The sequence below is a fragment of the Chinchilla lanigera genome, unplaced genomic scaffold (assembly GCF_000276665.1).
Source record: "Chinchilla lanigera isolate Chin_1 unplaced genomic scaffold, ChiLan1.0 scaffold00101, whole genome shotgun sequence".
NCBI lineage: Eukaryota > Metazoa > Chordata > Mammalia > Rodentia > Chinchillidae > Chinchilla > Chinchilla lanigera.
The window spans coordinates 2,946,652-2,964,469 of record NW_004955502.1 but is presented as its reverse complement, the minus strand read 5'-3'; the positions used below and the strand labels follow the sequence as shown (position 1 = coordinate 2,964,469).

General features: G+C 39.2%; 1 protein-coding gene across 1 annotated transcript in view; it reads right to left on the bottom strand.

Moving 5' to 3' along the window:
- Rab23 (RAB23, member RAS oncogene family) overlaps positions 1-17,300 on the bottom strand; it is a gene marked incomplete at its 5' end in the record, with an annotated part of 33,465 nt that extends 16,165 nt beyond the window's left edge. Inside the window, 3 exon segments of the mRNA XM_005406882.2 lie at positions 11,375-11,460; positions 13,685-13,901; positions 17,226-17,300. Of these exon segments, the coding sequence (XP_005406939.1) occupies positions 11,375-11,460; positions 13,685-13,839 (241 nt within the window).
- Between the last annotated feature and the right edge of the window lie 518 nt (positions 17,301-17,818).

Genomic DNA, 17,818 nt, shown 5'->3' with positions numbered 1-17,818 from the left:
AAAAAAAAAAAAAAGGAGAAAAGAACAAGTACACACGTTACAAGCCCAGATCAATTAGCAGGGAGCAGAGTGGGGAGAGGTGGAAGGAACGTGGGAATGTGCCACACTGCTTGTCTGCGGGGGAGAGAGACGCAATACTGACTGGCGTGTTTATGCCACCCGGGGGAAGTAAATATAAACAGCGGGGCAGCACCTGGGGCCCTAGGCAAATAACCTCAGCCCGTAAGCACAATTCTGTGCATGTGGCCAGCGTCCTGCTCAAGCAGAAGTGGCACGTAGCTCCCACCTCTCCGCCCCTGGGCTCTTTCTGACACTTTCTAAGGGCCAAGGCTTCCCAGGCTTCTCCAAGCAGAGCTTGTCCCTTGAGGGGAAAGCTAACTACAGGGATGGGAGGGATAAATACAGCCCTCCCAGCCAGCTCCACAGGTGCTTTAAAGGAACTGAGCCCCAGCTATGTACAGTGATAGTCATCATCCTTCTCCTTGACTTCCTAAGATCAAATCCCAAACAAAACAGGGAAGAAGGGAGGGTAGGCTCAAACTCAGACCGTTTAGTGTCCTTAATAAGAGAATGTATGACTATTAAACTAAAGGAAAATACTGTATTTATTCAGGTAAAAGAAGGAAGTAGATACAAAGACACAACAAAAACTCCACAAAAACAACAAAAAAAAAAATCAGAACTACAGAAAATACAAAACCTGAACTAAGATGGCGAGTGTCCTCAAGAGGGCAATCACAGTCTCTTAGAAGGAGGATGGCACACAAATCTGCAAGAAGGTCCACCTGGCGCTAAGCCTTCGGATTAGATGGTGCAACCTGGCTGACTGAACCGAAAAGCATCACTAACACGCAAAAATAAAAGTATCATACAACCTGAGTTACTTTTATAGTTATAATAATTCAAACAGAAGTTGAACAACTTGCTTCACTTTCTCCAACTATTATCCATAGAGAAAACAAAAGAAAACCCTGTCAATCTGTGCCAAATCACAGTTCCTTTGTGTTCAGGACAACCCTAATGACCAAATGGCCCTTTCTTTCTAATATACATGAAAACATGCTGAAAGACGACATTTTTTAAACAAAAATTTGAATGAGGTGATAAAACATGACAAATATGAGATTCACAAATATGTATCTATAAATATATAGATATATACGAGACAAGCTATTACTTGCAGAATTTACAGAGGAGAAGACTATAAAGCTCTTACACAACTCTGGACTAGGGCACTTCCCAAGCTTTGTTCTGTCATGTTCATTGAGAGAAGAATGGATTTCTCTAAAGAATACCACCTTATGCTCCAAACCCTCTCTCTCTCCCGGGATGAGATGCTTTGGACAAGGGCACTATCAACGCCTCCTTCACCTCAAACCTTGACAGAGCGGACTGCATTTAAGGAACTGCATGTGTTCCAGGCAAGCGGGGCCACTCTGGACCTGAGAAAGACGCAGCGGCTGGGGGCTAAAGCAGAACAGCAGGAGCAGCAAAGGAAGCCAGGCTGCGTGAGGGAGGAGCTGTGCTCCCACAGATGGCGCAAGGGAGCTCTGGAATTTCACACAGGCAGAAGCCGACCGAGCCTAAGAGCGCTAGCGACGGAGTATAGGATGAGCTTCCCCAAACTTTGGCATTTATTTGTACAATCTCCCCGGAGGCAGTGGAAGTCTCAGGAACGCGCTTCTGTGCTTTCCCTGAAGCAGGTCTTACGTTCCTCACCCGAGAGGCCCCAGCTCAATCTCTGAAGATGAGGGGCCGCGGAGAGGAGTCCAGTGAACAGGCCTTGCCTTTTCCCCAGCCCGCTGCGCCCCTCTGATTCACTCCCGGTCGTACTTCTCTCCAACTCTCCACCCGTCATCAAGGCCACTTGAAAAGCACTGAGTTTAACTGTTTCTCTGCGTTGTCCTTTCCTTCTGAAGGCTCTTGTGTCACGAAAGACTTCTATGCACTAAATTTGGAAGCTTCTGTCTTGTTAATCTGCCTTTTATCATGGGGCCCTGGTCATGAGTTAGAAGGTTAGGGGGAAAACACAGTTCTCCCCGCTATGCTAGCATAAGGAATGTGGCAATAGAAGGCTTATGAAGAGGTCGAGAAAATCACTCTGAGCAAAAGGCATCTGGTTCCTAAAATCCCTCAAATGCCTCCAAGCACAGCCTCTCAAAAAAGCTCAATTACTCTAAATCCCTAGGACTTAGTTTGGGTACCATACACAAAAACACTGCCAGAAAGCTGTCCTCTCTCCCCTATCTGCTTTCCTAAGGGCACATTTATCGTTCCCTTTCCCCTCTTAGTATGGTATATAGGTCCCAAAGTCAACTAGATCCTTGAGTCATATTTTTCTGTGGACTACTGTATATACTTAATTCCATTTGTTTTTTTACTTGCTTTTATCAGTTTAATTTGTCTCGGTGTTTTGAGACAGGGTTTCACTATGTAGTGGTTCAGGCTGGCCCTGAACTCATGGCGATCCTCCTGCCTCAGTCTCCTCAGGGCTGAGATGACAGGCGTGTGCCACCACTCAGCTCAGCTTAATTTGAAGCTCCCCACCACCCAGGACTAAACTTAGGAGGGCAAAGGAAGTCTTTCCTCGCCTATACTTGTTAAAAGGAACAAAACAACAGCCAGCATGGAGTTTGCATGCCCACAATACCCCTAAGAATGAGAAACTCAGAAGGGTCCAAGACAATTACCTAGAGAAAGAATATTAATATTCTTCAAATATCTTTCATCCAAAGGGCTCCAATATCACACAGCAACAGTACCTGCCAGAGTACTCTTGCCTACCAAATCCTTCTCCTATATCTGACCCTGAGAAAAGACTTCTGCAAGCTAGAAGGCTGCATCATGGGGAAGAGTAAAGCAACTGACATCCACCCTCTTTCTAGACCACAAGTACTGGTGTCCCCCTTACATTTTGGAGCAGATAAAGAGACTTAATGCTAAACTGCACTTGGAGTTTTGGTTATTACACAGGACTAGCTATCCTAAATTACTAGTCCAGACTAGGTTTATGACTAGAAGTAACTATGAAGCCAGGTATGGTGGTAAAAGCCTACAGGAGACTGAGGTGGAAGAATTGAGTCCAGGAGTTCAACAAAAGCCTGGGCAAAATAGTGAAATCCTCATCTAAAAAAAGAAGTCACTATGATACAGTTGAGAAAAATTGTCTGAGACTGACCAGAAAAAGACATGCGTTGAACGGAATTTTCATGGTTAAAAGACCTCCTTCCCCTCTTCCGGCCACCCAATAAACGGTAAGAAGATAGAGACGAAAACTAAAGTTGCATTTTGGTAACTTCATGAACTAGGCCTGATTAACACACAGTACTACAATATTCTTAATATAAAAATGAACGGCACTGGCACAAAAACACACAGGAGGATCAGGGGAACAGAACAGAAGATGCAGAAAGAACTGCAGGCACAGTCGGCTATCTGATCTTTGACAAAGGGCCCAACAACATATACTGGAAGAAAGATAGCCTCTTTAATAAGTGGTCCTGGGAAAAGTGGCTCTCCACAGGCACAAGATTGATTCTGGAGCAGTATCTCTTAGCAGTATCTCTTACCAAACTAAAATCAAAATGGGCCAAAGATCTAAATGTTAAAACATAAACAATTTGTTAGAAGACAAAATAGATAAAAAAAAAAACTCTTGAGGACACAGGTATAGGCAAGGACTTTCTGAACAAAATCCCAAACACAAGAAATTGTACCAAGAATCAATAAATGGGATTATATTGAATTAAAAAGCTTCTGTAAAGCAAACTATCAACAGAGTGAAGAAACAATCTATAAAATGGGGAAATAATTTTGCCAACTATTCCTTAGACAGGAAACTAACCTAGAGAATTGGGCAGAGGACTATCTAAAATATATAAAAAACTCAAAAACTCTAGAACGCCTGAAATAAAAGACCAAAGCAAAAAATAGGCTGAAATGAACAGACACTTCTCAGAAGAAGAGGAACAAATGGTCAATAAACACATGAAAAAAAGTTCAACATTGCTGGCCATTAGAGAAATGCAAATAAAAACAACACTGAGAGGGGCTGGGGATTTAGCTCAGCGGCAAAGCGCCTGCCTGGCAAGTGTAAGGTTGTGAGTTCGGTTCCCGGTGCCGGAGAAAAACCAAAAAACCAAAAAAAAAAAAAAAAAAAAAAAATGGCTATTAGCAAGAAACAAAATAGCAACAAATACTGGTGAGGCTGCAGGGAAAAAGGAACCTTTCTACACTGTTGGTGGGAATGTAAACTAGTAGTACAACCACTATGGAAATCAGTATGGAGATTCCTCAAAAAATTAAAACTAGAAATTCCATTTGACCCAGCTATTCCCCTTCCAGGTATCTTCTTGGAAGAGTTAAATATATTATATTACAGTGACACATGCACTCCTATGTTTATACCAGCACAATACATAACAGCTAAATCTTGGGAGTGGCCCGTATGTCCATCAACGGATGAATGGATAAACAAAGTGTGGTATTTACACACTATGGAGCACTACCCTGCCACAAAGAAGGATAAACAAGTCATTTGTAGGAAAATGGATGCACCTGGAGACAATAATATTCAGTGAAATAAATCAGGCACAAAAGTTTAAATGTCACGTGGTTTCTCCTATATGGGAAACTCAAGATACAAATAAAGAACAAAATTAAAGACAGATGACAGGAAGTACAGAGATAGACCTTTTGCAAAAGTGAAGGAGACCAAGACATGTAGAGAGAAAAGACGCAGGGGAGGGAAAAGGGAAACAAAAAGAACCAAGACATGTTATAAACATGTGTCAACTCCCCATGACAAATGTAATCCTTATGTACGGTAAACATGTATTAATAAAAAATAAAAATTGAAAAAAAAATTTGCTATACTACATCCCTTTGGTTCTTTTTTTGACCTCAACTTCCTTACTGACACTAGTCATCTGCAAGGTTAACATTTTGAAATTATCTGTTATAGTCCTTTGGATATAGCTTATGTTCTTGATTTTTTTTGTTTTTGTTTTTGTTTTTTTTGTTTTTTGAGACAGGGTCTCACTCTGCAGTTCATACTGGCCTTAAACCGTAAACTCACTTGTAGCCCAGGACAGCCTCGAAATTGAGGTGATCCTCGTGCCTCAGCTGAGTGCTGGGATTACAGGAGTATGCCACCATGCCCAGGTGTACATTCTTGATTTTTAAGGCAGCTAGCTAATATTTTCTATTCATATATTTCACAGAGACCTTAACATTCCACTGTTCAGTCTTCCTTCAATACCACCTACCCTGAGCCACAGCATTACAACAGCTGCTTCATCAGTACAGATTACAGAAAACCACCACAAACAAATCACTACAAAGGAACAGTTACAAACTACTTCACTCTTCTACTCATCAACAGAGATCTGAGTGAATTTTCAAGAGGCTATGTTCACCAACAGCAAATATTTATTCCCAATTAATGAAATCCTTCAAAAGAAGCTACTTCAATTCAGAGAAACACTCCCGAGACAGGAAAGCAGGGAGTGTTCCCATGTTGAAGTCATGGAAAACCTTGGGGACAGACTCTGACCTGCTCTGGGTGGGGTGGGGTGAAGACCAGCACCACCAAGGCACTTGTGGAAATGCAGTCTCAGATCCACCCACAGATCTGCCAAACCAGAGCCTGCACTCGCAGAAGCCCCAGGAGTCACGTGCACATTCAAGTTTAAGAAATGCTGTCTAGGAAATCTGATAAGGACAAAGGATGGTAGGAAACACAGGCTATTATGCACTGTGTATTCCTAATTATAGATACTGTTCTCTGTTTAAAATGTTTGCTCCTTATTTTTTTTGACACTGTATGTCATTTAAGGCACACACCATTATTCAACAGGCCAACCTATCACAGATTCTAAGCCGGAAATTTCAAAACAAATAAATGAGACTTCTGCATAGTCTTAATTCAGTTGCTTCTTCATTCTTACATTTCTACTTGGGTACTTACTTGGAGCTATTTTAAGATCAACAATTTATATTCGTTGATGAAAAAAAGGTACTTTTTAAAACAAGAGAACTATCTTGTTTATGTGCATAAACTCAGGTAACAGCTCTCAAGTCTATAACCTTATTTCTACACACTGCTAGTCAGAAGCATTTTTTTCCTTGGGACTTAATGGGGTTCAGGACACACAAACCCTGAAAATATGGCACTCTGGCATAATGAATACTTTAAGCTGAAGGCATCTGAGGAACAGCAGGTGCAGAAAGTCTCTTGGAACCCGCCAGCACTGAAGCTGGTCAAAATCCTGAGGTGAGAGGTGCTCTCCCCACACCTGAAAGAAAGGAACATCTTCACCTCCAGGAAAGGGAGGAACTCCCAGAAGAATCTACATGAACAGGCCTTGCTAAGCTCCTACCAATTTACTGCTCTTAGCTCTTCCTCCTACCACATTTTTGCACGACTTTCCACTATTCCCCAAATCTAGTATAAAAATGCTCAGTTTAACAGTGTCTTTGAATCTTCATTTCCCTATGAAAGCTCCTGTGTTACAAAAAACTTATATTAAATGCATAACTGGATGCTCAACTGTTAATGTGTCTTTTGTAGCAAGACCATCAAAAACCAAAGGTAGAAGGACAAAGGTATTTTTTGCTCACCTATAAAGCAAAGTCACAGTAAAAAACTACAGTGAAAATTATTTTATGTCATATGCATCTTTCTATACTAAGCTCTGGTTTCTAATGCCTACAGCAGACTTTCTCAAGTTTTAAAGGAGTCATTGGGCTTCTTAATATGACCTGTGCTCTGCTGTAACATATATGCAAGAAGTCATGTTTCAACCTGTCTCCCTATGCAATTAAGTCAGCAATCCAAGTGCATAATAAGGTTTCTGAGCAACCGTTTTGGTACAATAGGTCTGGGGGGAGGGCAGCAGGGCCCCACTGTGAACTCACTCTGTAGCCCAGGCTGGACTCAAACTCATGGGGATCCTCTTGCCTCAGCCTCCCAAGTCTGGGATTACAGACAGGTAGATGCTACCATACCCAGCAATATGTCTTTTGAATTATAATAAAGATTGAATTTTGTAATTCTTAATGTTTTATGTATCATGAATAACTGATTTCTAGAATTTAAACCAGAGTGGTATAGTCTATCCCTAAATCTGTATCTTAACTTATTGTCCTAACCCTTCTCTTCACTTTCTAGTCTTTATTTCCATCTAATGGCATTATTGTCTGAATCTGTACTAGCAGCAGATGCCATCTGATTTCCTAACTGGCATTAGAAGAACTTTCCTGAACTCTATGGTAGCACGCAGTTTAGGCAGACTAACTCTAACCTCTGCCGGATGAGGAGGATGGGGGACTAGGTGATCAAGCCGATGACCGCATTCCTCTGACTACTGCAGTCAAGTCAAGGGAGGGCTCATCAGAGAAGAGCTCAGCATTCCTGGTCCACTGCTGTGGGAAGCACCCTGTCTCTCCAAAGGTATAAACAAGGCATGTGGCTCTTACTGCTCAAGGTAGCAATCTTACAACTAAGGATATCGGCACAGTAAGAAGGCATGAGCAGGAAAGTTGGTGAATTCGCAATCAGAATAAACCACAACTAAATGCTATGTTACTTCCAGACTTTTCTATTAAACAAATAAGTATACCTTGTTTATATGCAACCAAGAGCATTCTGATGGAGCCCCAAAAGAAAGCATAAAGGAATGTTCAATATAACATTTCTCAAACTTACATAAAATTGCTGTTTCTTCCTTAATTCAAACTATTGTGATAAATGCTCCTTTCTGCAATTTCATTACACTGCAAACCCCATTATCTGTATTTTGTTTACACTCAATTAGATCAATTTTTATATTTGACCACTTTTATCTTTTAGTTAAACATTTTATTTTGGAATAACTGTACAGTCAGAGTTTTGCCTTTTAAAAATACAGGCACAAGGGCGGGGGATGTAGCTCAGTGGCACAAGTGTCTGTCTGGCAAGTGCAAGGTCCTGAGTTTGATTCCCAGTACCAAAAGAAAACACAGGTACATAATAAATACATGAAATGTATAAATATTAAATATAAAAATATATAAATTAATATATTGATTAAAAAAGAATACTGTCATATGAAATGGCAAAAAGTTTAAAAAGAAATTTCCCAACCTATCTCTTCCCTCCCAAAAAGCACCAATCTCATACCAAGAATTTAGAGACTAATGCAAGAAAGGTAAAAACAGTAAAAAATTTCACCTAATACTTTTAGTATTTATACTTTAAGACCTTTTTATCAAAATGTCAATGCTGATGAATTTTTTTATTTGATATAATTATCACCTGCTAAAGAGGCTGGAGGAGGAATAACATAATTCCCAACCTTATACCATGCTTCCAGCTGGCCGAGAGAAGGGTAACCAAAGCTACTGTGAAGTGGGGGCCAGAGGACACAGCTGACAGCAGGCAGGGCAGTGGTGGTTTTAGCACTCTGAATTCTCACGGAAACAAAAGGTTTCCCAGGGCAGGCAGCGGAAGTTTCCTTAGGACCAGTGGAGAAAAGCAACTTCTTCGGTCAACTTTACATTAGCACAATTTTGTTTTTTTTTTTAGGCCTTACTTATTTTTATACATTTTCAAAAGTAGAACAATAACATATGTTCAAGAGCTGCTCAAATTCAACCTATTTTTCACATATATCTATTTTAAACAATAGGTATAAATCTACAAATATGATAGAGTAGCAGCAAGCCACATCAGTAAAATCAGTGGTAAATCCTCTCTAGAAGCAGAAAAGACTACACACTCATATGAAAAAAGCCATTAACACTCTCAACTGGAAATTTTATTTACACAGACATTGTTAAGAGAAGTACACTGTCACACTGCTGTTTTAATATACCTATTCTATTTGTAAGAGTTGCTTCTGAAAATAATCCAGGACACATGTACATTTCCTTTCAAGTTGTACAAAGTAACATCTCAAAGGTAAGGCTTCTGATACCAGTTTCATCAAAGCTAAGGCAGGACAATTTAAGAGACTTTGAACAAATCACCCAGGACTATTTAGTATTCAACTACTATCATTCTACTTATGAAGATAAGAATAACCCAAGTAGCGGGGCATGGTGGCAAACTATGTAATTCCAGAACCCTGGAAGGCTGAGGCACAATCTCAAATTTCAGCTGAGCCTCAACAACATACAAAGACCCTTTCTCAAAATTAAAAAATAGACAAAGGGCTAGGAATATAGCTCAGTGTAAAGGCACTGGGTTCAATTACCAGTACTGGAAAAAAAAATTAACCCAAATGATACAGCCTAAAATCTACTGAATTGGGCTGGGGATGTAGCTCAGTGGCACCAATGCCTGCCCGGCAAGTGCAAGGTCCTGAGTTCGATTCCTGGTACCAAAAAAACAAATAAATAAATAAAAATCTACTGAATTCACCTGAGCCAGCAGGTGCTAGGCAATGGGACTGGGAAGACAAAGTTTTTTTAGGGATGGGATTTCTGACCTGTTAGGCAGAAGGGCAAATGGCACAAGAAAGCATTCCAGGCTTAGTGCAAAACGCACACAGGAATCTGCAAATGGCTCAACAATGAAGTGTAAGGGCAACCAGCAGGAGATTAAGTGAGGAGCACAAAGCTCTGGGCATGCGACACTGCAACACACACCAGAGAAAGTCACTTAAAACTCTAAGGAACCGAATTGGCAGTGCGAAGGACAAAATAATTTTTTAGAGCGCACTAATTTTTCAAAGAAAAATGAAGCAAGGAAGTCAGCTCAGAGTGGAGAAGAACAAGGGATCCTAAAGGTTAAGGCAAAAGAGGGCATGGAACAGCTCTTTTGGAAAATGGCAGAGACTTTAATCAACCAGTGTCTGAAGAGCCTGGCAGCACCGAGCCTCACTACAGTGATGTGATCACAATGTCAATGTTCAATCACAATCCTATGTGACATTCTCTAATAAGGTTCAGGCACTCAGACGCACACTGGAGGCAGTGGGGTTTCACTGGGCTGGACATTCTGCAGAGCAAGTACTAGGCAGGGAACACAGGGCAGGGAGTTATAAAGGTTGGCAAACAAATGTTCACAGGACTACAAAAAGTAAACTGAGAATCAAAAGAAGCAAAGCTACGTGGAAGTCACAGTAAGAAGTGGCTGGTGGCGTCACTGCACCAAGTTCTCAATGTGTTCAAAGACAGCTAAATGAGCAGGGCCAGTAAAGTTAGCAAGCTAGAATCAGAGTGATCAGAAAGGGGGGAACTTTATATACAGGATTAGATTTTAGAGACAACAAAAAGATGATTGGCCTTAAGAAGGACAAGGAAATGGGTAAAAGGCTGAATTTTTAAACAGCAACCTTGGGTTGGGGGTATAGTGGTAGAGTGTATGCCTAGTCTTGGGTTCAATCCCCAGCACCACATTAAAAGAAGAACAAGTCAAATGCCAGTGCTATCAGATGCCACGGTACTAAACACTTGCTGATAGAAGTCATCAAATATTTACTTGGCTTCGAGCTTTTAATTATTTTATTCTGTCATTTCAATCACCCCTGGCAGTGAGCTGAAGAGTATGGAAATGTTTGTCTGTGGTACTGGAGACTGAATCCAGGGCCTTCACACTGAGCCATCTCCTCAGCCCATTTTTTGATCTTTATTTTGAGACAGATTCTTCTTAAGTTGCTAAGATGCCCAGGCTAGGCTTAAATTTGCAATCCTCCTGCATCAGCTTTCCAGAGATTACAGGTGTGTGCCACCACATCTGGCTGAATATTAAATTTTAAATTCCAAAAGAAAAGGAAAAAAATCCACAGGAAATTTTTAAAGGAAATTTAGGTTTGATTGAGCCTTTCTTGAGCAACTGAAACCTGTATCTTAGAACATTAAACTCTGTCACTGAGGTCCTTCTCCTTACATGTACCTTGCCCTGAACTTCTAAGCGCTGTGCCGTTTCATGTGTCGTAACAAAAATGCCATCACATCTGCAGGGGCTTTACTTTTCAAATCTGAGTTTTAACTCTGACAACAGAGTCATTTCCCTGGACTCACAGTAGGCATTTAACAGTTTCTGACTGATTCAGTCTAAGATCGCCCATATAGGTCATATAATTTTACAACAGACAAAATGTCTACAGTACGAAGTGTCATTTACTAATGAATTGGGGTTAGAAAAACCTTTCAAATTGTTTTAGCTACTTTTTAAATTCTACTTTTGTTGTACTGAGGATCAAACCAAGGCTGGGATTTATGGATGATATTAAACAAGCACTTAACCACTAAGCTGGAACTGTAGCCTTATTTTAATTTTTCTTAAACAGAAATCTTTACATGCGAAGCAAAGAAAGTAGAGTTCTTTCTCTACCCAAGAAAAGCCCAAATAATTTTTAAAATAACCAAATAAAGTTCCACATTTTACCTCGGTAATAGGCCTTTGTTATAGCATCAAATTCCTCTTGACCTGCGGTATCCCATAACATTAATCTGACATCTTCATCATTAACTCTGAAAGAAGAGATAAATTTATTCAATATGTAAAAATATTTTTATAGTACAGCTTTGTACATCTTTTTATTTTTCCAATACACATATATTTAAACTACACTGTTAGTTTCACTCTGAAAAAGTCTGAGTCATTAGTTTTAAATGCTGAGAGTATGCTCCACAGAGAAAGCAAAGCTACAGCTTTACATAGTTTTTTCCTTCAACAGCAGTCACCAGCAGCAGGGGCTCAAAGACTAGCAGGGAAAAGGGAATTCCCGCAGGCCGGCGCGTACACTCCTCTCACTGCACCCTTCTAATAATGGCCTCTAGTGCCCTGGTGACAGAAGGAGACTATAAAAAAGCCACAGCCTGCCTGCTTGGTTGTCCTCCCAAACATTTCTTCTTCTTTGTCATACAGCTGACTCTCATTGGGGGCAGTAGTTATATTCTATGTTTTCATTATTTTTTTTTAAGTTCTGGATCAAACCTAGGGTTCTGCACATGCTCAGCAAGAGCTCCACTACTGAGCTATATCCCCTGGTCTACACTGTCACTATGAAGACTGAATTAGCAAATACTGACCCACAGTGCTTCAAGGGGAAATGCAGGGTTAGGTTCCTGGGAATCCCTTGTTGTATTTTCATCAACTGGTCAATACACAACCTTGCTTTATGTGTTTCTGAAGACATCTTATTAATACATTGTTAATTCATTAACACTGAATTCACGCCCAAGAGCTCTACAGACCTAGAAAAGCTTGTTTACCACAAGTGTTTCCTCCTTAGGGCGCATCACACACTCTGGCACTTAGGGACAGACAGCACTTCAGCACTGTGCTCACAGGCCATTTTAAAGAGTAAAGTCACCCAAAAAGCACAAAAGGTGAAAAATGTGACTACGATGATATAAAAAGAACATGCATTTACTGTATGACACCTGAAACAAGAAGAATACATCCTGCTTGACCCTTGCGAGGAAAGTACATGTTGGGCAATTAACATTTTTTTGCTGCTCTGTACCTATCTATAAGTGACCATAAGAGCACTATAAATATTGATACTGGGGTTACAAATCAATTTTATCAAGTAGGTGAATTTGCAATTAACCTATTATTAATGAGGATCAACTACATACTTAAAATATTAATTTGGTTTCATATATTAAGTACAAAAAATAAATCATCAAGAATTAAAATGTGGGGCTGGGGATTTAGCTCAGCGGCAAAGTGCCTGTCTGGCAAGCGCAAGGTCGTGAGTTCGGTTCCCGGTACCGGAGAAAAACCAAAAAAAAAAAAAAAAAAAAAGAATTAAAATGTGTCCTCTTAAAATATATTCTAAGAAAGGAAGCAAATGTGGAAGCACACAAAAGCATCACATTAAAAATTATTATTTAAAACAATGAACACAATCATATTTGCTTGATGTTACTATCTGAGCCATTAAGTGAGGTTTGGTTAATGTTTCTTACTTCTGTAATACATTTTAGTTTGTTTCCTATAATCTGAAAGTCTTGAAAGATCTCAAGAATAATGACAAAAATATTACTCTAAAGTGATGTAGAATCTAACTGGATTATCTGAAATAAGATTTCCTTTTCATAAGCAAATTTAATCCTCCCAAATCTGTTTTCTTTTATTTCTTTAGAGTAAATGTGAATTATTAATTTTCTAACTTCTGTGTATACTTCTCAAGAGAAGAGACATTCTAAACAAAAGAAACCTATAACATAGGACATGAAGGCTGGTGTGGTGGTGCACACTCATAATCCCAGCATTCAGGAGGCTGAGGCAGGAAGATTCCTGTGAGTTCAAGACCAGCCTGAACTATGCTACATAGTGAGATCCTGTCTCAAAAAGACTAAAAAAATAAATAAATAAATAAAAAGAGAAACATGAAAACTTTATTTTGAGATATAGACAACTTCCCTTCTACATAAAATAGCAAATGTAAATCTCATTAGAGTCAAGCATCAGTTTATGTTTGAGACACACAAAGGTGTAACTAATACACAGCACATTGTAAGGAAGAAAAAAGGGAAAAGAAAGTAGAAGAAAAATGAAAATAAATGGTACTAGAAAAGAGATGATGAAAAAAGAAAACAATACATAGGCCACCAGCAGTAGTCCATTCAGCACTGCCACTAGTGGCCTAACCTTGTAATTAATCACAAATACTGTTACTACAAAGAAAGTCTTAGACATAGTTCACATATCAAAACCAAAGGAATCAAAGAGCCAAGTACATACTGTATTTGTCGCTCCAAAAAATCAACTCCAATGGTTTTCTTGTAGTCTTTTGTAAAAATGCCTTTGCAGTATCTCTGAATCATACTTGATTTCCCAACTGCTCCATTCCCTACAACCACCATCTTGATGGCCACTTCCATATCTTCCTCCAACATTTTTGAAGTAGAAACGGTTTCTTTATCAACTCGAATTCCAGGTATTAACTCTTCTCTCAGATCTGTGATTTAAGATGAAATTATTTTTTCATAACACAAAAATTGTACAAACTACCAGGTTTATCAAGAAATAGTTATAATGTATTACAAGAATTTGTTTCCAAGACTGAGGCCTTGGCTCAACCTCTTTCAGACAATGCAAATTTTTTGAAAGGTGAAATGATTAAATCTTAATACTTTATCAGCAGTATGAAGCATGATACTCAGGTACTACTAAATGCCTAGATCCGCTTAGCTCTCTCTTCCACAGAGACGAAGACTACAAAAAGTGAATTTGAGGCTCAATTTAAAGCTGCCACTTACTAGTTCTGTCCTCTGAGTAGTTATTGCTTAACCTCTTGGCTTTAGTATCCTGGCAATAGTATCTGCTTCACAGGGTTGTTGATACATAAAGAACTTTCCATAGTTGAAAATGAGTTTGCAAAAATTAGTACAGTTACACAGTAAGGCCCCCATAGTGTATCACCAAGCAGGCAACAAATATGAAATCTGAAGAACTCTTTTTCAACCTCATAGGTAATACTTATTATCTCCAGAAAAGTGGCCCAAAGAAAGGCTTTGCATAATAATATGCAAATATGTATCAGCACTGGGCTCTTAGTTACACTGTTTTAGTGTTTAGCCTGCAATGAATCTTGTACAAATAATCTTATACCATGCATTCTTTACTTTCACACTATAACTATTTGTAATGAAAGTAACAGAATGTGCACTCTTTGTGTTTTAGACTGAAAGAAAAGAAAGTTAATTTCTTCATATTTTTTCTTAAAATTACTAGTTAGGCTCCTACCCATTTAGCTATTATATTCCACCTGCCTTACTGAAAACCTGTCTATATAATCATTACAGAAAATGAGTCTGAAATATGAAGAATCTTTCTTTGTTCTCTACAGACTCTCAACAATTGCCCCGAGAACTTCAAAAACTTGCATGATCATAAGATTCACCTAGGAGAACTTGTTAAAGATGGGGTTCTGGGTCTCCAGCTCAGATAATACAAAATCTCAGAGAAAGGGCTTTGGAATCTGGTTTCAAAAATAAGTACAGAAGCCGAGTATGGTGGTACATGTCTTAATCCTAGCACTTGAGAGGCTGAGACAGAATGATTGACAGTTCAGTGCCAGCCTGAGCTACAAAGCAAGGCCCTATCTCAAAAAATTAAATACATAAATAAACAGAATAAACACAGAAATGTGCAGCTTAGCTCTCCCTTAAAAAGAGATGCTCTCTGGCAGTCCTTAGCTGCCACAGCTTCAGGACCCACTACACTGCCCACCGCTCGTGAAGCTGTGTTCTCCTCAAGGGCAAACACTAAGCCAGCAGGACAACTAGGATCAGGGCCTTTTCTGACCAATGCTGAGATTCCTCTTTGAGGATTCCCTATCAAATTAAAAAACTAGACAACCTTTTATGAACAAAGGTGTGAAACTTCCCAACAAAATATTAATAAACTTAGTTCAGCATATTTAAAAAATAATGTATCACAATCCAGTGAACTTCATTCTGAGAATGTAAGGCTGGTTCAATGCTTGAAAACTAATCAATATAATCCACTACATTAATAGAAAGAAAAACTACATCACAATATCAATTGTGACACAGAGGAAATACTTCATGAAATTTAATACTCATTTGTGAGGTAAAAAAAATCTCAGAAACCAGAAATAGAATAAGACTTCTTCAAATTGATAAAGGGCATTTACCACCCACAACCTAGATTTAACATCATTCTTAATTCCAAAAGACTGCTGTATCAGTCACTTTACTATTGTTGGGACAAAATACCTAATACCCACGAATTAAAGGAGATGGTTACTTGACTCAGTTTCAGGGGTTCAGTCCCCTTGGCAGGCTCAAGGCAGAAACTGCATGGCGGAAGGGCATGTCAGAAAAGCTGCTCCCCCCATGGTAATCAGGACACAAGGGAGGAACCAGGGACAAGGACACACCTTTTCAGGTCATATCCCCCAGTGACTTATTGCTTGCCACCAGGCCCTACCTCCTAAGAGCACATTCTGCTATGAACTGAGCAATGGACTAATCTAGTGTAATCCCACATCACTAACCACAAAACACTAATGAAACTACTCACACACCTAAATAAATAGAAAGATATGGACTGTTTATGAATTGGAAGACTCTACAAAGTAAATCAAGCATTTCTCTCCAATTCTTCAAAGGGTTTCATGCAATGTAATTCAAACCAGAGTACCAGCAGGATTTTTTGTATAGACAAGATGACTAAATTTTACATGGCAAGGCAAGGGAACTAGAATAGCTAACACCATTTTGAGGAAGAAAAAAAATTGGAGGAAATTTATACTGCTCAATTTTAAGACATTTTAAAGCTAAATTACTCAAAACTGTAATTGGCAAAGGGAAAGATACATAAATCGATACAACAGAGAGCTCAAAGTAGAGCCACATAAATATGACAATTGATTTTATTTTTTATTTATTTATTTTTCTGTCTTTTTGAGACAGGGTCTTGCTATGCAGTTCAGGCTGACCTTGAGCTCACTTTGTAGCCCAGGCTGGGCTCAAACTTGCAAAGATCCTCCTGCCTCAGCCTCCCAAGTGCTGAGATTACAGGCGAGCTCCACCACGCCTGGCCGACAATTGATTTTAACGAAGGTGTGAGAGCATCAAGGAGAAAAGGACGCTCATTCAACTAAGGGTGATGGAATAATTCAGTGTTTATGTGCACAAAAAGCAAAACTTTACCTAAACTTCATACCTTATATATTTAAGCCAAAATTGATCACAGATCTAAACGTAAAACTGTAACTTTTACAAAACAAATTTTTAGGAAGAGAAAATCTTGACAAGATAAGCAGAGTTCTCAGACATGATACCAAAAATACAAAAAAAGGAACAACTGATAAGCTAGAGTTCATCAAAAAATTAAAAACAATTGGTGTCTGATAATACCAAGACAACGAAAAGACAAGCTACAGACTAGAAGAAAATATTTGCAGAATGCGTATCTCACATATAATTTGTAGCCAAAACATATAAAGAGCCTTCAAAATTAAACATAAAAACACCAATAACTCAATTTAAAAAATGGGCAAAAAACTTAGCCAGATCTTACCAAAGAGTATGCATGGTGAATGAATACATGAAAAAAACTTCAACACCTTTCATGATTAAAGACACATTAAAACCACCAAATAGGGCAGGGGATATAGCTCAGCGGCACAAGCACCTGCCCAGCAAGCGCAAGGTCCTGAGTTCAACTCCTGGTACCAAAAAAACCCCCACCAGATACTACTATACACCTCGCAGAACAGCTAAATAAAGAAATAATAATAAATAGACAATACCAAGTGCTGGGGAGAAGGCAGAGCAACTGGAACTCTCACATGTTGCTGGTGGGAATGCAAAATGACACAGCCACTCTGGAAAACAGTTTGACAGTTTTTTAAGAATTAAACACACACACAAAAATTAAATAGACACTGTCCATGTATCCTTAAAAGCTCACATACAGCACAAAAGTTCACACCAAAATCTGTACTGTACATATTTTCACTGTACTGTATTTATACTGCAGCTATATTCATAATTGCCTAAAACTGAAAACCACCCAGATGTGCTTCAATGGGTAGAAAAATGGGTAGATGGATGTAGCACATTCTTATAATGAAATACTATTTACAAAACAAAACGGAGAGAGAAAAAAATAAATTATCCATAGGTGAAACAACTTGGAGAAAGGGCAAAAGCATTAGGAGAGTGAAAGCAGTCAGCATCAAAGCTTTCAGACTGTTAGGATGGCACTGAAATGACGTTCCAGAAAGGATCGGTAACAGCAAAGCTTTCGGGATAAGGGCTGTGGTACAACGGGATACCGTGAGTTTTTTGAGGGTGACAGACTATTCTATATTCCGATTAGAGTGGTGGTTATCCGACTCTA